Source organism: Pseudopipra pipra, chromosome 3, assembly GCF_036250125.1.
Source record: "Pseudopipra pipra isolate bDixPip1 chromosome 3, bDixPip1.hap1, whole genome shotgun sequence".
Taxonomy (NCBI): Eukaryota; Metazoa; Chordata; class Aves; order Passeriformes; family Pipridae; genus Pseudopipra; species Pseudopipra pipra.
Genome location: NC_087551.1, coordinates 83,887,097 through 83,912,783, shown reverse-complemented (window position 1 = coordinate 83,912,783; position 25,687 = coordinate 83,887,097). Strand labels below are relative to the sequence as shown.

Sequence of the window (25,687 nt, the reverse complement as noted above, 5' to 3'; positions counted from 1 at the left end):
AACATAGTGGTGCTTCTAAATTCATTTGAATTGTTTTAATTTTGTCAGAAATTTCAGCATTTCAGTCTTCCATTCTAAACCAAAAAGAAGTTTTCCACAGTTAGAGCTGCTTCTGTCTTATTACAGAGAGTGTGCAGGTGTTGATAACACTTTGTCCATTGCTTACATAAGTATCTGAGCTGAATGGAAGCAAATACTAGTTGCCATGAACATACCCTCTTTCTTTTCCTATTTCCTATGTACGGAAGAGATTCTGGAAGCTTCTGTTTAAAATTCCAGTTTCCAAATACAGGACAGGTAAATTTATATTGGATTAAGCTGTAAGACTTAAAAATTTTTTAGTTTGGTCAGTGAGGTAATTTGGCAAACTGACTCTTCCACTTTAACTGACTCAGAACTGGCTTGTGTATTTTCTGTTGAGATTGAGAATTTGGACTTTTGTTTTCTAGAGGTGTCAATTGAATAGGTAATTGTCTGTATTTAGGAGTAAAAAATTCTTATTTGCTTTTTATTTTATTTCTCAGAAAACAGAAATCCACCAATTCTAATTATATGCCTAAAACAAACAAAGCTGTTATTGTTGTTTTTCTGTGCATCACTATTGTATGTCACAGCCTGTGGATAATTAGGTAAAGAAAACTCTCTGACTCATGAAGAGGAGGTTATGATGACTTTTCATAGTATGATGGAGTGTTAGTTGTTTGGCTTTTACCACCAGAAAAGGAATCATTTCTTAGAAACAATCATCCTGAATGTATAACTGTTCTGACTATGTAAATACTACTGTAAATTTTAACGGTATTCCTTACACTGTCATCTGAGATGTTGTGCTGCAGAAACATTTTCACACTGTGCTTATGTACTGATTTTATTTTATTCCCAGGTCCAGTCTGTGTATGACATTACCCAGTATGAGAATATTTTTCCTTTGTGCATGATTCTGGAAAAACTTCTTCAAAATAAGACAGAAGAAAGTAATGTTTCGAGCTCAGACTATGAAGGAGAAGAAAAAATCAAATTTCTGAAGAACCTTGATCAAATTATTCTTCATCTCTCAGATGAATTCCCTCTATTTTCTTTATATTTATGGAGAGTGAGTGTTCTTTTAAACTCAGCTGAAATGCAAATTGATTAAAACAAGCAGCCTACTTTTTAACAGTGCATTTTTTGGGGGGTATACATTGGAAGGCTTTCGAGCCAGACAGGAAAATTGTTGTTATTGGAAAACATTTACTTTAAACTACTATTCCATACACCAGTTTCAGAGATAATGCAGTTTATTTCCAAACTTAAATATAGAAAAAAATGTAATAATACAGGTGCCATTTTGAATAAATGCTGTTTCACGTAATGGAAAACAATATGTTGGTGTTTGTGTACACAGTGAAAATGGAACACAGAAAGTTGTTTCAGGTGCTGTTTAAAATAAACACTATGAATTTTAAAGTTGAGTCATAAAATGTGTGTAGAGATTCCAAGTTAGGAAACTGTTGCCTGTCCTTTAAGAGTTGTGTAGCTTCTGTATAATTTAGATACAGTGTCTGGTTGGCAGAAATAGAAATGCTTATTTTAAACTTGGTAACTCATCATTACAAATAGTTATAGGACATACTTTGTTAACAATTTAATCAAAATAGTCATTACCTGAGCAAAATAAAATGTGGTGCTCAGTTTTACAATTTTCTTACACTCGTATACTGTTTGGCTTTACTTGTGTATGCACAAGTGTAGGTACAGTAGGCCTAATTCATTCTGAGTTGTGTAATGATTTCAGAGATCTAATCTGAATAAATATAACTCATTCAGTGGTTACTTTAAACCTCTCTGTTCAAAATTAATGAATATTGATAAAATCCTCTTTGTGTCTTTTCATTTTATCTGATTTTCAATTTTTGTTTTCCTGTCTGATGGTATTATATTCATAGTAATAATTAAAGTAAAAGATTTTAACAGAAATTATCTTAAACATAGTCTTTATAGTGTGAGTTCAATAATACCTTAACAGAACCAGAGTATTTAATTTATCTAGAGGATAACTATAATGATAAACAACTTTTTTTCTAGTAGACAAACAACATTTTAGTTGTATTATGTCTTCTAGAAGTGCATATTTCCTGTAAATATAAAAAATTTTGAGAATTAGTCCTTTTCCTTCCCCTTGCACTTGTTTCATCAGATCAATTTTTATGTCAGGAAAATTTGCTGAAACACTGTTATCTTGTTAATTTGAATGCATTTATTTTGTAATAAACCTTTGCTTTATAAATATGTAAAACACATTGATATTTAGAAAGCAGGTGAATTGGCAGGTGAATTACTGTGATGGTGAATTGGCTCCCCAAAGAGTGTTTCTTAGTTTGACACTGGCCACTGTTCTGTTTCTTCATATTTGATATGTCATATGGTAACAGTTATTTAACGCTTTCTTTTAGCAAATTTTTTTCCACAGAAATCTTTGATTTGCAAAGCAAGTATTTCTGAATAGTCACATGACAAAATCAGATGAGTTTAGCCAAACTAAAGAAAATAAATATGTTTTGTAGCTACTCAGGAACTGCCATACCCTTTTTATTACTACTTTACTTACTTGTTTGGTTGTTTCATTAAGAGAAGAGAATCAGTTCTCCCTCCACAGCACCGAAAACATGGTTACAAAAAGAGCAAGGAGAGAAGTCAACAAAATGAACTGTTATCTAACTGATATAATTTGCATTTTCATTTTTTCAAAAAAGCTTCATTCAAAAGTAGTTTGTAAACAAAAGACACAAAACACAGGAGGATACTGGCATCTGTATAATAGCAAACTGTGTGTGTTCCAAGACTCTAGTTCCAAACAACAGGTTCAGCACTAGATTGCACGCCACTGCACCTTTGCTGATCGACTGGCAAAAAATATTTTTGTCACTAGTAAAACAACACGAGCACAAAGGGATGCATATTTTCTTCTTTGCAGATTGTAGCATTTTCTCACCAGCAAACTCTCTAGGCCACTGGAAAAGCAATGGATATTTTGGGAAATATATTCATTGCTGGTAAATTTTGAAGTAACTGCTCACTTGAGACATGATTTTTGACATGTTTTTTCACAGCATAGAGAGAGAGGAGGTTTTGTGTCCAGAGATGGCATAACTACATGGCACTTATGCTCTGACGGGAATTTGAAACTGTTATGCAGCTTCGAAAGCATTGAGGCAGTGAGAGTTCCCCTTGTAATGCCATTGCAGCAATCTAGACACGCTGGCCTCTCTGCAAAAGGGATGTCACCTGGTCACCTGGGCTCTCTTTATCTGTTTCAGTGGAAAATTAAATAATGCAGTGAACCACATTAATGAGCACCTCAGCTTTGGTGGGAGCAATAACCTCTGCAATCAGAATACTCATTAGATTGTTGTCTCACATTTCTTGAAGAGATTTTTCACCAAGATGGGACTTGCCTTAAGATGAAGATGTGCAAAGGTAGACATGTGCATTTAGATGTCTCCCTGTGGTTGAGATGTCTAATCTATGAAACACTTGCAAAGTACCCCAATGTTTTGGCCTGGGTATCCAGCTACTACCACAAAGGACTGCAGATCTTCTCTAAGACCTGCATCACATTTTCTCTCTTCATGTAGATGCCTCTGATACCCTGGAGCATCTTTAGTGGCACCGTCACTTAAAGTGTGTGCTTAGACAACTGAATTGAGCAGTGGTGATAGCGTGAGCATGGATATACAGCTCACAAACATCCATTTAGGTGTCTTAATGTGAAAACTAAATCCTACCTTTGTGAGATCTTATCTGTTTTTTAGAGTAGGAAATCCTAGGTTTAAATCCCTGCTCTTCAGACAATTTCTAGTCTTGTCTGATGACTGTTAGATGTAACTTGAGTAAACATCACTGAGTTTTGTAAAAAAACAGGATGACTGAGACAGTCCCTGGAAGATTTACAACCAGGTTACAAGTCTTGGACTTAAACTAAGTCTTTTAGTTTTACATCCACACATCCAACTTTTACCTATCTGACCTCCAGAGAGGAATACCAAACCCAGAAAAAGTATCTGTGCTCTTTGCTGAGTGTAGGATGTCTCAAAAGAACAATCTCAAAATCCCATGTGCTGAGCATAACACATCGTAGAACTAAACAGAAAACACTTAAAAAAAATAACTCGGTCTGATCTGTCATTGCTCCCTGGAGTGTGTCACCTGAGTTACACTTACAGTTTTAGAATGAACAGTTCAAGGATATTTCTTTTGTCTTGCACATTCTTTTTGTAAATAAATGTACTTTAAAATTTGGCAAAATGATAATGTTTTGCAAATGCAAATTGTTCAGCCTTATAAATACAAATATATATATATATGCATATACACACAGGGTTCAATTATATATTTATATGGTTGAATTAGCAGTGATTATTTATTAGTAGCCTAATTTCAGTTTATGATTTTGTAATTTGTTTTTCTGCCACATTCTTAGCTTCCTGGATGACTGTCTTCTGTACTTGTCTCCATCTGTTTTAAAAAGAATTTTGTGGTAGAGTGTCTCTTTTTATGAGAGTAGAAAAATTATGAGACAAGGAAAATAAATTTTTATTCTAGTGCTGTTCATTCACTGTTCTATTCACTGAAGAATTTTACATACCTATTAATGACAGCAGTGGGTGGGATTTTGAAGTGAACTGTCTTAGGATATTTTTGTAAGCCTAATTTGGAATCTTTTCATAATATGCTTGTCATTTACTGATTTTACAAAGTATTGCTTATATATGTTGGTAACAGTGGGGAAAAAAAATGTACCTTGTTTTAATCTTGTAATAATTTATTTTTTTTTTTCATTCAGTACTGGTACAGAGTAACACTGTATAGTTTACTGTGGTGCAACATTCAGCTGATGTTCACATGAGCATAGGAAAATTTGGGCTGGAGGGGACCTCACAGCCTCCAGTCCAACCTCATGGTTGAATCAAGTTTAGCTGTGGGGTCAAACCAGTGTTGGTCAAATCAACATTATCTATTGCTGTTTTAATATTCAGTCAGGTATTGAAAACTTTCAAGGATGGAGACTGGATAACCTGCTTTTCTGCTTGACTGTCTTCATGGTGAAAAAAATGTTTCCTTGTATACAATCTGAATTTGTATATAGTTGCTTCATTTATGACATGTCTTCAGTCTTCCCACCACCCAGAGCCTGGACCTATCTCCTTGATACATTTCCTACAGGCACTGGAGGCTTCTGTTAGGTCCCCTGAAACCATCTCTTTCCCAGGCTGAAGAAGCCCAGCTCCCTTAGCCCACCTCATGGCACAGCTGCTCTAGGCCCAGCCATCTTGGTAACCCTGTGCTGAACACACTTCAGTTTATCAGCATCTTTTTGCTGGGGCCCCAAAATGGGCTGTAATAGTCTAGATGCAGATTAATGAGTGCTGATTACAGGGAGGTAATCCCTTCCTCAATCTGTGCTCCTTCTGACACAGCACAGGATGCTGTGTGCCCTCATTACTGCCATGGCCACTGCAGGCTCACAGTCAGCTCACTACCCGCCAGGGCCCCCCAGGACTTTGCCTGCAGAACTGCTCCCTAGCCAGGCACTCCTGTATCACTGCAAAGGACTCTTACTTCCCAGGCTGGACACTTAGTACTTGTCCTTCCTTTCATAGTCTCCTGTCAGCCCATTCTTCCAGCCACCATCAGACCCTCTAATGACATCCATGCCCTCAAGCATATCAACTAGGACTCCCAATTTTGTGTCATCTGCAAATTTGATAAGGGTGCACTCCATGACCTCCTCCAGGTCACTGGTAAAGTTGTTAAACAGGACACATCCCCTGATAGCTCCCTTTGTTTCTCCACTTGTAACAGGCATCCAGGTAAATACAACCTGTTAACCACTACACTGTGAGCTTGATCATCAAGTAATTTTTTCACCCACCTGGTTTTTAGCCTATCCTTGCTTTGCAAGGACACTGACCAAATCTGTCAGCACCCATGTATCTAAACCACCTGATTCCACAGTGGGAAGATATAGACATATACGAGCTGAAATATGACAAAACCGCAACTTGATCTTCAGCTACCCCGATAGTCCCTCCTACTGAACATGTTCACCTAAGCAGGAGGGCCCAGGAGACCTTGTTGAAGGCTGAGACTAAAAAGGGCATCAAGTTTCTCAGCCTTGTATGTGCCTGCTGTCACAAAAAGTTTCATCCTTCGAGAAATCCTTAATTTGATTGAAAGCCATCTGTGAAATACTAAAAGGTAAATCACTTTGGAAGTCATCAGTAATGTAATTAAGTTTATCTTTTCACTTCCAAGAAATCTAGCTTTGAACATCAGATTTGTATAAAATTATTTAATCTGAAATTCAGTTTAGCTTTGCTTGTTTTAAAAAGCTATAGGTTTAGAGGTCATTAATATATGTTCATATTTTATGTCATATGATCTAGACAAGGGAATTTAGTCTTTAGATCTCTTGTTGGTATAGGAACAGAGGACTCAGAATGACTGTTTCATCAAACCAAAAAAGTCTTACAGCTTCTGCTTTTTTTTTTTAGTTCTGCAACCCATGAGCATGTCTAGCCTGCAGGGGCAACTAAGTGGACCAAAACAACTTCTCAGAAGTGGAAAGCCCTACTCATAACTTGTTTTACACAGTAGAAGTGAAGGATATTCTCCAGAATTCCCGACTTGCAAGGGAACACAGCAGTGATCCTTGTCTGCAAGGTAAAGTAGCAGTGACTTCTGAGCAAGCATATTAAAAATACAGTATTGACATGCAGAACCTCTTTTAGCTCCTGCACAATCATAATTCCTGTACCTATCTTCAGTATCCCCTTGCCAAGGGGGGAAGCATCTGAACCCAAAAAATAAGACTGTGGAGAAGATGAAGAAGGAGGTGTATGTGAGCAGGACCCTTTGACAGCACTGGAAGAGCTAAGTGGGATGAGGAGTACAGGACTATCACGTGGCTGGGCAACAAAGACACAATGTGCAGAGAGATCTGTACTCTAAAAGAACATCATTTATCCTCTTCACAGGAAAAAAGGAAAAATACCAGGGCAAAAGCAGATTGTTTTTGTAGTAAGGTATTGTCACCTCATTCCCTCACAGCCACAAATCTGATTCCAGCTTCTTCAATTCTAATCCTTTAAAAAAAAAAAAAACAAAACTCTTCATACCTCACTGTCCCATCGCAGATTTCAGCTTAAAAGAGAAGCAGTTAAGAACTCCAGTCAGATAATAATCAAAGGACTACATTAACATTAGCATCTTACTCTATTTCCGTTGAATAGTGAAAAAAGGGGCAAGTTTTAAAATATTTTTAATTATTCATAATGCTAAGCACAAAAAAAGCATAGGATGTTTGTTTTCATTCTCTGATCAGCTGTCCATATATGTACGTTTCCCTTTAGAGCTGAAAGAAGTTTTGTATACTTATTGTTTCTATAGCTGTATACTTGTAGCTTTCCTGCTTTGTGCTTTTTTTTACCTGTCACATGCTAGAAAGGGTCTTTTGCTGTTCTGCAGTTCTTAATTGCCTCAAGTTGAGACAGTTTCTGCAATTTCATCCAGATGGTGTGCTTCACTTAGACCTTTATTAGATCACCTCCCCCTTATATAAATTGTTCCACCCTCCTTATATTTTAGTTTTCCCTTTTTGCTTGTAAGTAAATTCACTTAGTCTGCACATGCTTTCTTAATTGAACAAGCAAAGTTAGTTTACAACCTTGCTTTAATTAAGCCATTCTTTCAACGTGGTTTCTTTTCAACTTGCTGATTTCAAATTCATCTTGAATTCTTTACGTTATGCCCACCTTTAGAATAGTTATACTAGAGAGGCTCATCCTTAATAATAGCACTGCTTACCAGGCTTGAGTTCATGTTTGAGATACTCTTTTAAATTATACTTAAGGAAACAGTCTCAGCAAACCAGGAATATCCCACAGTGAATAGAAAGACTTCCAAGACAAGTTTGGGGTTGCTCTAAAGAGCAGTCTTTTTCTTTCTTTTCTTATTTTTGCAAATGCCATAGATTCACATGACTTGATGAAGGCCAGTTCTGGCACCTTACAGAATTCAGCTCTTCAGTATATGCGGCTTAAAAAGCAGCACACATGCATTCATCAACATTTTCTCTGACACAACAGCATGAGAAACTGTATACTGCAGATTTTAGTAATGATGTTTGTTACTCCTCTAAGATGTCCTGGTGATTTCTTGCTTTGTCCTGTCAGCTGCTCTTTCTGGTGTTTCTTCTGTCAAAGCATAGCTTTTTTTTTCAATTATAATTACTGAATTTAGTTATATTCTTTGAAGACTTTCCAGCCTATGAAGACTGAAATTCAGCTTTGTCCTCCAGAGTAACCAACCCCCCCAACCCCAGCATGATGACACCCACAAATTTCATAAGTGTACTCTGAAGTATTCAGCCAAGTTTGTACAGTCTGAGGAATATTATGAAGTAAAAACTCTGGAGAAAACAACAGAAATTGAAACTCCTGTAAATTACTATTATGTACTGAAAGAAAGTAAAGCATAGAAAGGACTTTTAAAAGGCAGATACAAAGTCTAATCTGTTTTCTTGTAGTATAAATCAGCTTTATTGCATTAGTGAAGCATTTACTTTATATTTCTGCTGAATGCAAGTAAAAACTGTGTCAGCCTAATTTTCTGTTATCTTTTCAACATACAGAATTATCAAGGGTTTACAACCACTGAAGGCTGTGAATGTACTTATATACTACTCTTTTTGTTACCTGTGGAAGATATTGGGTCATTGCTGAGCTTCACAACCCTTCAGTCTGTCTTCCTCTGGAAAGTTGTTATTTTTGGCCATTGCATATTCTGAGCTTTGTCTTTCATATTAGAGATAAGGAAATGTCTTGAGCCAGAAAAAGAAAGAATGAGATTAATCTTGTAGCTTACTATTTTTCTTAGTGACTGTACTCTTTTTCTTTTGGGAGGTGTGGGGTGGTAGTGGAGACAAGAGGGCTAATTATCCCCAGGGGGATTCTCAGTACTTGTTTTCAGGACTTCTACGGGATATCAAGATGCCTCACTGGTACCTCACTGAGTACTTGTTATTCATATGGTAATGAGTCCTCTCAAGATCAAGGTTCTTTAGACCTTAGAGATAAGAGTGTTTTCCAGCTAATCTTTCAATTTATTTTAGTAGCCATCCATAAAAATGATTCTAAGAGCTGAGATAATTCCACATTGACCTTACTCTGAGGCTGTCTTGTCCTTCAATACAAGAGAAAGGAGACGGATCAGAAAAACAAAGAAACAAAATGACAAAACCTGATAATGCATCCCAGAAAGTGCCAACTCCACCAAAATTTTCTGAAAGCCTTCAGCAGTGTGTCATCCTTTTAAGAGTCCAAGCAGCAAGACCAAATCATGCCTTTCAGGGTCCTTGCCTAGCTGGAGATAGCACCAGCAGTAGGAAAAATGTTCCCACAGCCTACTGCTGTGTCCTCAGTACTGTGCACCTCTGGGATCTACAGCACAAACTGGTTTGGATCACTAGGGCAGGCACTCTGACACTTAGCCGGTAGTTCACTACAGGTCTTCTTTATAAAATTAAGCACAGTCTGCTTCCTAAATAGAGAGCCAGTTGCAGTTTTTCTTTTTTTTTTTTTTAAAAAGGAGCCCCTCATAACTAGGCAATGTAGATTGCTAATATCCCATTCAGTATTAATTTTTCCTTATTTATCACTTACTTTTTGAGGCAAACAAACAATTTCAAAGGAGACACTTTTTCTCTTTTTGTTTTTGTATAAAAAGCTCTTTTCAGTAGAGACAATTTATAAAAAATTATGCAACACTTTAAATGTTAGGCTGCCACTACTAGAATATAATAGATTTTTTTATAGGGGTTTTTTTGTGCAGCAATTTATTCTGTTATTCAGAAAATGGAGTGTACTATCTGATCCTTCAAAAGTCTACTCATATTAGAAGCTAAGAGAAGGATGAAGGAAGCCTGTTCCATATGAATACCACTGGACTCAAATTCCTTCTTGCGTTAAGCTACTGTTGAAAACTTTTCTGTGTGATATTAATGTATGCTCTTGAGCAGCATACTCTACTTCACTTTTTTTTCTCCTAATGATTATATAAACCAAAATTGACATCTGAAACTGTAACAAGTAAACAGACTATGAACTTAAGGATTCTGTTTAGCATTTCTAGTTTTTTCTCCTAATGAGAAAGAAAATCTACTTAAAATAATTTATGCTGTAGTATGAAAATCACTTAAGGCAACAAGTGAAACAAGTAAGTTGAAGAAATAAGTGCCGTTCCTGTATCTCACTAGAATTATTTTTGACACTTTCTGATTTTTTTACTCATTAGTTTCTCGTAAAGTTGAAAAGGGTACTAGAGGCGGGTTGCACTCAAGTCATTTCACTGCTGAGTTAGTGATCCTATGCCACACAAAATTCCCTTATGGCTCTTATGAAATAAAATAAGGGTTTTGGTTTTTAACAAGGGAAAGTGTTGACAGCTGAAAGGCTTTGTTGCATTCTGTGACTAGACCACACAAAAATATCAAATCTACTCTTACTGTTAAGAGTACTCCCCTCTCCTCAGGTCTTCAGCTTTGGTTGGCAGACCATACAATTAGAGTTAATCTGAACCTGTTTGGAAATTAATGAGAAGGGTGAAATACTGAAATTTTGTGATCACCTTTAAAATTAAACAATCCCAAGGTTTTCCTACTTATTTTATTTTTGCAAGATCTTTCAGCCCTGTTTTGGTGGCTGCAAGCACGCAGATATAACGAAGGGTTAGATTCTCTGTTCCTTACTTGGGTAAATTAGGGTGGGTTTTTTTGTTTCAGTTCCTGGTTTATTAATTTATTTTAACTTCAGGATGCGCCCATGATGCAGGAATTAATAGAAAAGCAGAGGCATGAATCCTAAGCTCCCATAGCACTCCTGTCCCAAAAAGCAGGAAAGACAAAAACCTTATAGATTACACTGATGAAGAAGCCTGTGCAATTTTGCTTTTTCATTCTGTATTTCTTCCAGATAGATTATTTTCAAAAACATTTTGAAAAAAAAAAGGGCTCATCATAACCAGATCATCAAATCCACCTTTAGGCTTAGGGACAGAATTCATGTCAACAACACTTCAAAGGAAGATTAGTGAACAAACATCTTACTAATTTCCTGATAAACAGCAGAACATTTTACATGTGCTACCAAGTGTTGATAAACAGGAATACATCCATTTAATATTCCCTGTCCCTGGTCAGATCTTATATTCCTCATTTGCTTTCATTTAACTCTCTAGGCTGTCCCCTGTGATTCAGTCTTTCCAGGCAGCATTATTTGTGTTGATATCCTGAGCTGATTTGATAATAGCTTTCTGATAACATTATTCTGCTTGGAGAATAGTAATTCTAGCTGTGACTCCACCTGGTCTGCTTTGTATGATTGCAATCTTCCTTAAACGTGCTGCAGCTGCTTGTAAAAACCACAGTACAGTGTGCTGAATACATTAGTCACTTAAGTCCACTAACACTACTGGACAGGTCTGTGCATTACAATTTAGATGTGCATCCTTTTTTATTTTTTTTTCAGTGAAAGAAGTAGCTAAGATCTTCTAACCGGTCTCTGATCACACTGAAATAGGTGTTTGGTTAAGATGGGTCAGTCTAGCACGAATGTGCTCTTTTTGGTAGCTCATTTCAGCTGAGGTGGGTTTGGGGTGTGAACAAGAGCAGTTCAGTAGGTCATCATGATCCCAGGTAACTGCAGTCATGAGCAACTGGAAGCTGACCTTTTCAGTCAGTTCAGCTGCAGTCAGGAAAAAATGTGTCTGCAATTTTACTGATTTCTGGGTTCTCCTTTCCTCTTTGTGCACTTAACTCCTTGCTCTCTTCCCCCTTCCTCATTTTCTTCTTCTCATAGATACCTGTACTATTTGCACCACTCACCACATAGATGCAAAGAATTATCCTAAGCCAATATGATCTGTAGGGCTTCTCACAAAATGCGTTTGCAGGTATCTTCTTTTGAAAGGTGGCCCCAGAAGGTTGTAGTAAGGCCATTCATTCATTCTTCTTACACAGTATCCAGGTAGGTCACTCATCCAAGTGCTGAAAATCAGTTGTCCCTGCTCAGTCTTTCTAAGAAAGGCTTCTGGACAAATATTTTCAGAACAGATATAACCTGTGGCTCTCAAGTACTTTACTATCATTTTGCATAAAGGGTAACATTTAAGACACATCCTTCTTGTTATTCACCCAGTAACTAACGTTGCACAAGCAGGGCCTTGCTAAGTGTGTTGGCATTGGATGGCTCCCTGCCTGCTGCAGTTCCTGTTCTGAGGTGTGCAAGATGTGTACCACCCTGGTGAGGCCTAAGATTCAAAGGCCACATCTGTAGTAGCCACATCACCATATCTTCCTTTGGACATTAAGCCAGCTTAAATTCATGTAGTCTTCTAATCAGGGTTGCCATGTCCAAAACAGCTGTTGTGGGATGACCTGTGCCAACACCTGGGCTGAGTTGTAGGGAATCATACAGGCAAGTGCTAGATGACCAGTCAAAAGAAGGTACCAGGGACTGTTCTGAAATTTCAGCAATAGGTGACTTAACTTCTCTGTCCTGACACTCTCTTGATTCCCCAGTACAAACAAAGTCCTCAGGTTTCAAAGGTCATGCAGAGATTGAAATAAGTTTTTGCACAGATGTGCCTGTTGCCAGAAATTTGTGTGGGTGTATTAGGCTTTGCCTAATATCCAGCTATGTGTGTTTAGAAATTCCATCACAAGGCTTGTGCCCTTTGCCTTAAATGTCATCCTACCCACATGGAAATGTCATCAGAGGTTCTCAGAAGCTCTGGACAGGGTGTCAGGAAAAGTCCTAGAGGAAGCAGGGGAGCAGAGCATTAGAGGGGTGGCAAGCCATGAGGACTGAACTCCCAGGAAGGAGAATTACAGGAAGTCAGAGAAAAGGATTCCTTAAAAGTAGAGCTAGTATCTGTGCTTCCAAATTAGATGGCATGTGAGAGATCACGTTGGATCAGCTGTTGGAGCCAAATATCAGCCAAATATAATCAGCCATTAGAACCAAAATACCATCCTGGGCTGAAATCTCTTCAAGATTATTTTCTTCCTGAAGACATTGATTTCATTTTTTTTTCTGTTAACTGAAATTTTCTGTGTTTTAATTATTCCTCTGATTAATTTTTCATATCGATTTCTTTGCTGTGTTTGTGATTTGCAAGTTGTCTCCTTATGGTCTGCTTATATTTGAGACTGTCACTAATACAATCTTTACTCCTTCTTGCAGATCACTTAGGACAGTATGAAATGCTGTCAGTCTTAACACCCTCTTCTGCAATACACTTCAGGATAGCTTTCTGCAGTCATTCACGAATATTTGTCACTACTTTTTGCTAATGCTGCTTTTGTCAGTTTTTAGTTTACTCAAGTAGTAGCATGTATGAGCCATGGGTAAACTTTCAAGAGGAAATTTAAATGGCAGTCCACATAAGGTCCCCAAGGCAGAGGAGAACAAGGTCCCCAAGGCAGAGGAGAACAAGCCAGGCTTAGAGGGGGGAATCATTAAAGCTAGGGGTCCTGTTATATATTCAGATTCCATCTCCAGCACCTGTTTAAATCTTTGATAGCACCACTGATCTTACCTGTTTATCAACTCTGGTGTTTATCATCCTGAAGGAAATGGTAATTGTAAGGGGGAACAGCTTGAAAGTAAAGGAATTAAGACTCAGGGGAAGGGAAATCACTCAGAAAAAGAATATCTTGGTTTGACCTTCTAAAGGACAGCTTTACTGGGAATAGGGCCTCAAAGTATACAATGGAAAAAAAGAAACTTTTATAAAAATTGGTAGCAATTTAAAAAGTTACAATAGGAGATACCTGTTTTTCAGGAGACTGTCTCCTGAAATAGTTGCAGCTGAAAGAAGAGAGAAGCTGAGAGTAAAGATGGATTCACTCAGTAGTGTGCAGGAAATAAAGGTAAATAAACATAATACAAAAAATAAAGAGCAATTAGTACGAGCAATATTGAGTTCAGCTTTAATAATCTCACTAGGAACTATGTTAAAATTGTGATTTTTGTGAAATTTATGTTAATATAGGTTTCTGTTCACAGCATTTTCAAGATTAACCTTTAAGGTGTTGAAATTATCATGAACTCATGGAGAGGAAAAATGGCATTTACAGGTGTTGAGAGTAGGGTAAATACATCTCTATATATATATAAATATATGTAAGAAATATATCTTGTAATGAAACTATTGTATTCTATACTTTTATTAGAATTATCAGGCATTCGATTTCTATTTTTATTCGGTTTCATAAGATTTTTTTCAAAACCCATTTGCTTCATAAGATTCTTAATGCGTAAAAGTAGGCAGATTTTGAAACATTCATTTTAATTTCTAAAATTTGAGGCCTGCTATACCCAGTACCAAGTTTCATGCATTGAAGGCTTCAGATTGCCCAAAATTTTAAGAATAATCCTCCTCTAGTACAGAAACTCTACAAGTTACAAAGACAAAGAGTATAAACACACTAACTTAACTTGTGAATAATTTCAAAGAAAATAGGTGAAGCATAAGATGAATATGGAATTAATTGAAAATGCTCACATATCAAAATTTGCCTTAATTCAGAGTTTTAATGAAATTCTGATAATACTAAGTTTGCATGAAATACAATCTCTGCAACTCTGCAATTTCTCCTTTTGTTCCTATTGGAGTCTTACCTTAGAATTTCACTTTTTTATTATGTATTTGTGTTATTTCTGGTTTTAAATATATATGCATATATACTTATACATATAGTTTATTTATATCTTACTTGTATATTTACTGTTATTTTAGACTTATTGCTTTCATTTGCCATAATTTTGTACATAAAATGCAAACATACCTTGCTATTGATATGTCATAGCAACTTAAACTTCTAGAATTTGAAATGTCACTTTATCTTTGTTTTAAATCTCTTTGTTCCTCAGTTCTGCTTGAAATACATTGTCATTTTGTCTTTGGTGCCTCAAGTTTGAAACTTGAGGAATTTCTACAGTAATTGTCTCCTAAGAGAAGTCTGTGACGCAGAATAGAAGTATGTGTCTCTAAGTTTGATTTTTTTGAGTAGCACTTCTATGTTGGTGTGTTTCACATCCCAGTCAATTTGTCTCATTCAGAAAAAAATTAGATCCAACTTAAATATACAACCAATTTCAGTACTTCGTAATCAAAAAGGTTTTAGACTACAAGTGGCTCAATAAAGTACTAATAATTAAGGATTTCATTCAGCAGAACAGATTGCATTGAGTTCAGCTCAAAGTTGTTTAGATGTGTCAACAATCAATTCTATAGAAACAAATGGTATTCATTACTGAGCTGGAACCCATTAATATACAAATCTTTGAATAAATAAACTGCAATTATAGCAGAATGTAGTCCTCTGATGGAACAGCTACAAAGTTTCTCTCTTTCTAAAAGCTTTTGCTAATGCCTCACTGATTTCTGTTTCCTACTTGTTAAGTTATGGACTAATTAGTGTAGTGCTTTGTTGTAGAGAAGCAGTTTGCACTTTCTGAAATGTTTATCTTTTCATATTTTAACTTTCAACAGTATTCTGTATAAAAATGATGCTGCTCTATATCAAAGTTGCCACTTCATTTACTGTTATAAAATGCTGAGGTGATGAGGACTGTGGAAATTGCTGTAATTCTGCAAGTATTTGTGTTTGCTTACTGCCTCACAGCTGCCTAGGTGTTATTTGAAGATAGGGCTTATCAGCAAACAAAAATTTCATTTGCTGGAATTTTTTTAAGTCATTCACTTTAAACTGCTTCCAGTGCAGTAGAAAAGACAAACTTCAATCAAAATAGCTCTTTCACCTAGACCCAAGTTCAAGCTTTTTGCTCTCCTACGATCTGGATAAGGCAAGATCTTGAATCTGGTTCTATCACTTTGTCTGCCTTAGCTTACAAATTCACCATCTCTGTCTCTCACAACTCAGGTATTCTTGCTGTAACTAAGATCTCATTTATCTGGTATTTAAATCAGATCAAAACTTCTATCTAAATTTAAGAATACTTTTCCAGCAATTTTTTTTTAATGAAAACTTCCCTTAATAAACAGCTTGCCTTTCAGGTGGATATTTTTCTACAAAAAAAATGTTTTATTGAAAGTTCCCTCTCAGCTCTATTTAGCTGCTGAAGGGGGGAACGTTTTTCTACTATAAATCATCCACAGCACTTAAAGATAATTTGTGGAGCAATTAAAGTAGCTACTAAGATTTTATGGTGTGCAATTATGTTTCCTCCATCAGAACATCATTAGGAGCATACTTGTTTGCCCTTGCAGGTAGAGGTTATTAAATGCAAAGAAAAATGCAACTGGCAAGCAATAAAGGGCAGATTAAGGGACAAATAAGATGTCCAAGGAGTTCTTTGTGAACAGGGCTGTTTTGTGTGCTCAGCTTTTGTTTTTCTAGCCTTCCCTGGAATAAAAATAAGAGCTCAGAAAATCTATTTAAGTCCATGTAGTTGGCTAACAGTTTTAAATGCAACTTACTGTGTCAATAGTAAATACACTAGATTATAGTCAAGTAAAAAGGCAGTATGTGCTGAACTTCAGAACATCACAACATAGCATTGAATACACCTGCTTTTTTCAGTTTTAGTCACTCTCCAAAAGGTAGATTTATGGTTTTTAGAACTGTAGGAAAACTCAGGTTAGAAAGTACTCAAAAGGTCTAGTGCAGCCTCCTGCTCAAAGCAGCATTAACTAGAAGGACAAGCCAGGTTGCTCAGTGATTTATACAGCTGAGTTTTGAAAACTTCCAAGGATACTCCACTGGAAGCATGATCAATCCATAGACTGCATGACCTCTCTGGTCAGCGTGTTCTGCTATTTGTTTGGCCTCATGATGAAAATGTTTGTCCTTACCCAGTCTTAATGTCATTTGTTTCCATTTATCCTTGTTACCTCGCTTCTTTCCATCACTGTGAAAAGGCTGGCTCCTGCCCCTTGATAATCTCCCTGTAGGCAGAGAATTGGTGGTGGCGTTGCTGGTTTTTTAAACTTCTTCATTATTAGACATCTAATAATACTTGGGAGAACACTAGAAAATTAGAATTGTTTAGCCTAATAAAGAGAAGACTTAGGAGAACAATTAACAGTGGCTTTCAAATACATAAAAGGTATATTTAAATATTGTCTCTGATTTTGAATTTCCGGTTCGTATGTAACACTGAAGTTTACAAGGTTACTTGCGTGAATCAAGGTGGCAGAACGAGAGTTGTCAGATGGAGCATACTCTAGCTGAACCACTGCTCAAAAAGGATTAGTTTAAAGTACAGACAAAACTAAGTCATGCTCTGCTCTCTGTTATAAACTTGAGTTTCAGCTGAAACAAAAAAAAAAGAAGAAAGCGCAAATTAGTTTGAGATATTTGTTCTGTTTCTTTGATAGTTGTCAGAAAAGATAAAAATTGAATGAGCATAAGGTCAGTTTATCTCTTAGTCGTATTAGGCATCGTCAAGTTTTAGGGAGAAAGTAAAGGAAGGAAGAGGAAATCTCTCTGTGTACTGCATAGGCTATTCAAGAGTGTCATCATTTATGTCATTTTTTTCTTGCTGCACTCCGGGAGAGAAACAGAAGTAATTCATCTCTGCAGCAGTACACTGGATTCCCAGGTGTCCACGTTGAAGGTATATTTAACTTCTCATTTCAGACTTCAGCCGAGTAGTCTACTATTTTGGCTTTCAGACTAAAACACAGCACTTCATGTTTTAACCTCTGCAGCTAGAACAGAAGTAGATATTAAAAAAAAACAGGTCAGTAGATACTTCATAACTTCATAATAGATTTCTACACAACTTCACTCAGAATGTCCATTCCTTCTTCTCAATTGTATCACATCCCTTACTAGATTGTATTAAAAGTGAACACTGAATTTACAGAATAATAAAAATATAAGTTTCTGCCATAAATAATTCTGAATTTAAATTAAATTTAACACAGCAGTAAACCAAAGCTAGAAGAGCAGTTATACTAGCAGTTGACAGAATAAAAAGTGGGGTCTTTTTACAGATCTTTAAATTTAAAAATGGTTTGAAGACAGGAGTTAATGTCCAGAGGGCAAATATCATACATTAATCCATGTTCAGAATAATAATAAAAAAAATAATCCAGGAGTTTTGTGACAATAAAGTTATTTAAAGTGGCATTTTAAGTTCTGCAGGGTGGACCCTCCACTCTCATTGAATTTCTGGATAATGCATATACCAAACCATGTCAGACTGAAGTCTTGTTCATATTCGTGGTATTTGTAGATCATTTCTCAAACATTCCTTTCTTTAATGCTCTGTGTAAGACTGTCATGCAAAAATGTAGGGTGATTCTCATTTCCTTTTGTCAGCAGTGGCTCAAGACAGATTGAATATTTTCCATCTAGCACTTCTGTTCTTGTCGGTATAGCTTCAGTTTCATCACTTAACTGGTTTGCTTTGGCCACAAAATTTTCATTGATTACCTTTCCTTTGTGTGTCACATCATCATCAACCACGAACCTGCACCTACAGTGGCTGAACACAGTCACCAAGTTACGTGTTTGTTTGTCAAAGAACGTCGCTGGAAAATGAGACTAAACTCAAATAATTGCTGTACAAGCAAGTCCTGGAGTTGTCCTCTGACTGAAAAGTGCTAGAGGCCATGGGTCTTCAGCTCCTTGTCTGGAATGTGTCATACCTTTGGACACCAGCAAAATTCCAAGTCCTGTAAGCTTCTGAGAGGTCATTCACTTAATGACTTTGTATCAGGAATCCCTCCAGTAGTCCTCCAGCAAGGATATTTTCTATACAGTCCCATGAATTCACAAATCCCATGCCTGAGGATACATTATCTATATTGTGCTTTTGCTGCCTGACAGCCTTCCACTTTCTGGGTTTGTTTTCAAGACACAGAGGAGTCTGAGAGCCTGTTTTTCAAGCCTTTGGCAACATTAACATCGCATCTGTTTTTGAAGTGTCTTTCTATTTTTGATAGCATGACCAGGAAGGGAGAAAACATTTGAGTTCTGTTGTTCATCCCCTGTCTGCAAAGACATGGTATGTATGGGTGCCATGCACTTTCTGAGATTTATCTAATTCAGAGGACTAATCTACCTGTGTTGTACCAAGAACTTCAAGTGGACTCATTCTTCAACACTTCCTTTGTCGAAAGAGGATTGTTTTTCACCACAGAAAGCAATCCCCAAGATTGTTTCTGCTGGTAATTGGGAAAGCTAAATGTATTATCTCCTGCTAGAGATTCTTAAACTGGATGAATGAGTTGTGTCAAGGTCCAATATGAGACTAGCAGGATGAAGACTATCCTCAGCACTCCCTGGAATTCAATAAAAGCTCTGTTTCCATCAAGAGATAGCTATGGGTAGTTTTATTACTGGCACATACCAAGCTGCAGCTTCCACCCAAGTGCAATTTATCAGGCATTATAATCTCTGAGGGCCTTGGGTGACCTAGTTTGTACCTGTACTTTCTGCAGTTCTTTTGGTTGGACTTGGAGTCTTATACATCAGGGACAAGTTGCCTCCAGGCAATGACTCAAAGGCATAACAAAAAGGTTATTCAGCACATTCGTGCTCATATGCACTTCTGTGCTTTTCCTTACAGACACTTAAAAAACTAAATTGTGTTTGAGTGAGTATTAGTGCACTCACAGTGGAGTCACAGCTATGTGTGTCTCTGTGGGCTGCTCCACTAGTAATATAGTTCTTGAGTCTGATTTAAGGGAGCAACAGTTTTGATAGATTATTAGAAGGAAGTCTGAGTGAGGTTATATTTTGCAGTGCCAATTCCTGAGCAATAATTGCAGTAAATTGCTCAGAAAATTTACTACCCACATCTATGAAGCTGTCTGATGCTTTTTTAGACAGTGTATCTCTGAGTTCTGTTCCAGCAATCATGTCTGGTTTTTTGCCCAGTCTCTTCCCAATAGAATTTTGGCTGGTAGAAAGTTGGCCAATCTTCATCTTGGCCTTTGAATCCTCGCTTGCCCTGATCCTTAGCCTAGTGCCTTCTTTTCTCACTTTCTTGGCCTTGGCTTGTGCTTGACCATGCAGGTCTTGTGTTGTCTACCTCTTCTAGCTCCAGCTCCATCTTGGCCTCTAAGGCTTCCTCCCATTTGTGCGTAACAACCCCCAAGAACAACACTGTTCAAGCAGGATTTCAGATCTTAAACATCTACTTGTCCTGAACTGGTTTTTTATTGTTTTGAGGGGTTTTATAATTTTATTTAGGCTATTATCTAAATACATTTAGTTAAGGTGAAAGAACTGTGCTGGAGTTGTTAATTTTTCAGCAGTTACCTCTACTTTTTAAGACATTTGTTAATTTCTGTGAGGGAAGCAGGGATTTTAGCCACCATGAGATTTTAGCATATGAATGAAGGGAAACTAAATCTCAATATTTCTCTGCAACTGGCAAAATTTGTCTTGCTGCCCTTTTGGATGAACCCCCTGAGTCAAAGTGCTACATTAAGAATGGACATTCAGATTTTTCAGCTGTTAAGTCAGGACCATGGTGGCAGATAGGGCATTAGCTACTGGGCAGAAAGGAGATAGATGGATGGGGTTTGGGCTTTTATGTTTTCTGAAGTAATGGATGTAATACATGTTCCAGCAGTATCACTATTTATGAATTGTTGGGGTTTTAAAAAGATATTTTTTCTTATGTCAGCCTAATGATTCATTCTCTGTGCTAATTCAGTAACTTGATACTTTCAAAATTCAGGAGAAAATCATTATTGATTTATTGGTTGATTCACTTAGACTCTGATTTGATATATTCATTATTTATTTTTAATTAGCTGAACAATTTACAGTAATTTAGCCCCAGTCATTGTTATTGTTGTTCACTTCTTCCTTTAATCATAATCCCTACACCGAGAAAAGAATTGATCATTCAAATTACATTGTTAGCTCCAAGTTTGTCAATAACTTAGCAAATATTTTCAGTTACTTAAGCCATTTTCCTCAATTAATACTTTTGTCCCACCCAGAAGAACTATAAAGTCAGTATGAAAAGCAAATAAGATTCGTGTGTTTTGAGGGACGGATATAGCATGGTTAACAATCCTAAACATCCACTGGTCAGATTATGTGACCAATACATCTGTTCTAGAACAAGCAGCAGTCACAAGTATTGAGGCCATGTTGCTGAGAACACAGCTGCGCTGGGCAGGGCACGTCTCCAGGATGAAGGACCACTGCCTCCCTAGGATCCTACTCTATGGTGAACTTGCCGCCGGCTGCCGCATGAGAGGAGCCCTGAAGAGAAGATACAAGGACTCCCTGAAACAACATCTCAGCCTTGGCCATATTGATCAACATAACTGGTCTACTCCGGCCTCCAATCAGGAGGTCTGGAGACACACCATCTATAACGCAGCTGTCTCCTTTGAGAACACACGCAGGATCACTCTCGAGGAGAAAAGACAACGCAGAAAGTACCGTGTCTTGCAGAATACACCATCTAAGAAGTCTTTCTGCTGTGCCTTTTGTAACTGGACATGTCTATCTCTTGTTGGCCTTACTAGCCACCAGCGTGCTTGTAACAAATGTGGATAGAGCCTTTCCCAAATCTTCCGTTCGCAAAGCCCAGCCATGCTGATGATAGCATGGTTAAATATGAAGCAGAGAGGGCATGGCTCTGTGTCAGTCAGGGGTTTCCAGTGCCCTCTGAGTGCTGTGAGATATCTTGAGGAAGCTATGGAAGTAAGATACTCCACTTTTGGACTGTCCTTCAAATCTAGCATGTAAGTCATCACCCATTAGTGTCCTGGGCTTCTCTGTGGTGTTTAGCTGGTTAGCTGCATTTTAACACATTATTCCTAAGTATATAGCTGCCTCTGTTCTGTTTTGGCAATGCTTCCTGACACTGTGTCTGTTGTCCACTGATTTCATTATCTTTCATTATCGATGAAAAATACTTATATTCTTAAAAAATCATAGAGTAGTTTGGGTTGGAAGGGACCTTTAAAGGTCATCTAGTACAGCCTTCAAATAAGACTTGTCCAGAAAGCAACCTTTGGTGGAAATCCTCCTCTGTCCTTTCATTCCAACTGCTATGATTTGGCTTATTTGCACATAACTGCACCTCGCCTACTATATGTGATTCAAAAACAATTACATTATTCCTAATTACCATTTTGCAAAAGTGATAATTTTGGAAGGGCAACTGTCAATAGGTGTGGCTTTACTTTAAAGAATGGTATAGGAGCCCAACTTGATTAATACACTAACTACATTTTTCCTATTATTATGCAAGGACATTTCCTTGTTTATACTTTTTGAGAAACACTGAACTGGGTTTTTTTCCCCTCTGAGAAAACAAATAAATCTGGAGACCTGATCTGACACAAAATTGAGCATTGAAACAATTCTGTGATGTTCTCTAGGCATATTATTCCTGACTTTATATGACAAGTTTATTGGAAACATTCAGGTAAAATATTCTGATTTATTGCCTTTCCATGGTAGATATACTGAATGCCTAAAAATGCAGTGAAATTAAATAGGATTTTCATGAAATTACACATGCAATAACATCTTGGTATGAGTGAGAGATCACAATTTTAATTTTCTTTTAATGTGTGCTTTGATTCTTTATTCTTATATCAATTATATATTCTTTTTAACCCGTGGTATTTCCTTGTTAATATTTCAATCATACTTTTTATGAAAAAAATACCTGAATTTCAAGTACTGAGACTTTTTATAGGTGTTACATCTGGTGGACTGTAAACTTGTTACAGGAGAGCATACAACTAAAATTAAAATTAGCAATGTATTTCGTGTTCTGTATGAAATAAAAAATGAGGAGTACATCTTGTCTTCTCTTAACATCACCTGATGATGAGGTATTTTAAGCAAAGCTCTGATCATTAACATTAAGAGGGGCCAACTAGCGAGCAGGATGTGTATACAGAGGAAATGTGACAGTGCAACTCCTCAAGGGCCTCAGAAAATAAAATTTAAAAAAATTAATTAATACTAAACACCACAGATGTCCCCATGATTGAAGAAAAAGATCTCCAATAGGCTGAAACCAAAAGTCTTGCCTTGAGAAAAGAAGGAATGTTCTGGTACAGGGTATTCTGTAAGGATAAGTATAGTTATTTACTTGGAGGAAATAATTAAAAGTGTCCTGGAGACATTGTAAGGCATTTAGTTTCTCTAATAGTGTGGTAGTTGAGGGATTTGGAATAAATTTTACATAAACATTCACTATTGCTTCAAAAGCTTGCAATAGATTACATGGTTTAAACTGTATTTAAATTGCATAAATTTGCTCCTACTAGACTTGGTTTGAAGTAACTTTATATGGTTAACTGACATAACAAAGATAACTTGATTTTTTTCTTCTGGTCCCAAAACTAACATCTGAATTTAAAAATAGAATCTAAATGTAAGTTTTAATGATTATTATTGTAGAAGTAGTAACCAACCCATGTGTTCATTTCTAAGTCTCTCCTCTGGTCATTGCTGGGAAACAGATTCTGCACTAAGTAAGTTGTGGGCTTCCGTTTTTTTCATGATAATAATGAAATAGGTTCAGAAAATTCAGTCTGAAGTAAGAAAAAGGTTTTTTCTCTCAAAAACTTTTTTCCTTCTAGTCTTAGAAAAATAAAAAAATACACCCATCAGTATCATCTTACTTCTTAATCTTTTATGCAGTAAACCTGAAGAAAACAGTAATTTTCAAAAGGTTTGGGTAACTTTTCATTTCAAACATTTCCAACATGTTCCACCTGGGATATGTTGTGATTATTGGAGCAAAACTCATTTGTGTAGAAACAGTGGCATATTTTATTTAGCAGACTTTGATAGCAGCAAGTTCAATGGCAGAAATCAGAAAAGCTTAACCAATTTCCCCTTCTTTCTGCAGTAAAAAGGTTTTGTAGTAGAACAAATAGGCTTTTCTAAGTGTTCTGAACATTGTTACGCATGAAGTACTTTAGAATGGTTGCCAAACTGGTGTTAACATTTTACAGGGAAACCATTCTGTTTGTGAAGGCATTGAAATAAGAGACAAAAAAGAACAAACCCCTTGAATTACTTCATGTAAATGTGGACATTAGGAAACATTGCAAAACAAAAATATTGTTATTCATGTTCCCTACAAGAGTCACATGGATTTTGTGACTGATGTCATAAACCACAGTAACCCAGGAGTACAGAATTGGACAGACTCATATCTGACAAATAAGCTCCTCATAAGCTTCAGAAATTAATTGACAACTAATGATACAGCAATATGAGATCTTATAGGAAGTGGTACCTAGAACTCTTGTCACCTGGAAAACTGTCTTGCTGTTGAGTAAGTAGGTTGAATACCATGGGAAGGGAGAAAGCAAACAAGCCCAACCCTCATACAGTGCCAGATCGCAGCGTTACTCTTATATATTTTTGCCTGTGTTACATTCCAAGAGTGTATATCTATATCATATGCTATAATTGAAAAAAATCCATGTTCTTCATGATTTCCACTAAGTTAATTAAATGGAATTCCCATAATTATGAAATTTTCAATAGGGAAGCCCATTTATTAATTTAATTTCATTTACCCTTTCTGCCTCATCACAGGAAACTGTATAATTTTGCCTTTTTGATTTAAGGTAAAATATGATCAGCCTTACAAAGGAAAGCAAATAAGCATTATGTCTTTGTTTCAAAACTTTTAGTAGAACTCCTTCAGAATTCATAATTATTGAAGACCTAGTTCAATAGTCTTAGTTTTCTAGCGACTGTATTTGCAAATTTTAAATGTAAACATTTAACTAAGTCTATGTTTTGTCTGTGACTTAGTGCCATGTATCAGTACATATTTCCTTTTCTGTTTCTCTGTTACCATTAATGACTCTGTGGAAGTTGTGGTTTAAAAATGGTGAAGGGATGATTTTGGAGGTAGTGGAGATGGTAGTGATGCAGCAAATTTGTGGGAAAATTAAAATGGAGATGGCTGTGGCCTATAGCAAACTTGAGGAGGCAGCAGCTCTTTCTGCAAACTCCTCTTCCACACCTTGTCAAACTTTAGAAGCTGCAGCACATCATGAAATCATTTAGACTGGAAAAGACCTTTAAGATCAAGTCCAACCATAAAGTCCATAAAGATCAAGTCCAACCTAACACTGCTAAGTCCACCACTAAACTGTGTCCCTACACACCACAGTCTACACATCTAAATACCTCCAACCACTTCCCTGGGCGGGCTGTTGCAGTGCTTGACATTGCAGCTAATTACCATCTTCTGAGTCAAGAAAAAATGGAAAGAACCAGCTGCTAACGGATTGTAGAGAAAAAGGGGTCACAGACTGTTGTGTACTAATTTGACAGACTGCACGTGCACTCTTCTGCTGCTCTTGCTATGAGCTATGTTGCCTCTGGCAGAGGAGGGGAGCAAGCAGCTCGGCCCACCAGCTTTCTCTTGAACCAGCCGAGTCAACAAGAGCTGGTCTGCCAGTGTCTGCACACATGGCATCTTGCTGGCAAGGAAGGTGATATTGATTTTTGTAGTCTATGGCTATACAGGCTTTGCAACAGATCTGAATAGACTTTTCTGGAAAGCATCTCCAGAGCCCACTAGTTAGTCACAGTTAGTTCAATTGTACATGGTTTAACTGAGTCCAATGTTTGTCTGAGCTGGAGCATTTTGTA

General features: G+C 36.9%; 1 protein-coding gene across 5 annotated transcripts in view; it reads left to right on the top strand.

Annotated features, from left to right (window-relative positions):
- Positions 1 to 25,687, top strand: part of MEI4 (meiotic double-stranded break formation protein 4) — a 231,324-nt gene that overhangs the window by 128,913 nt on the left and 76,724 nt on the right. For 3 of the 5 annotated variants that reach the window (XM_064650091.1, XM_064650090.1, XM_064650092.1), the window contains one exon: positions 884 to 4,284. The exons of 1 other annotated variant lie outside the window; for it this stretch is intronic. In XM_064650091.1, the coding sequence (XP_064506161.1) occupies positions 884 to 1,135 (252 nt within the window). In that variant the 3' untranslated portion in view covers positions 1,136 to 4,284. Of the gene's footprint in view, positions 1 to 883; positions 4,591 to 25,687 lie in introns of those variants that run through there. One more of the 5 variants, XM_064650093.1, reaches the window with a different exon arrangement.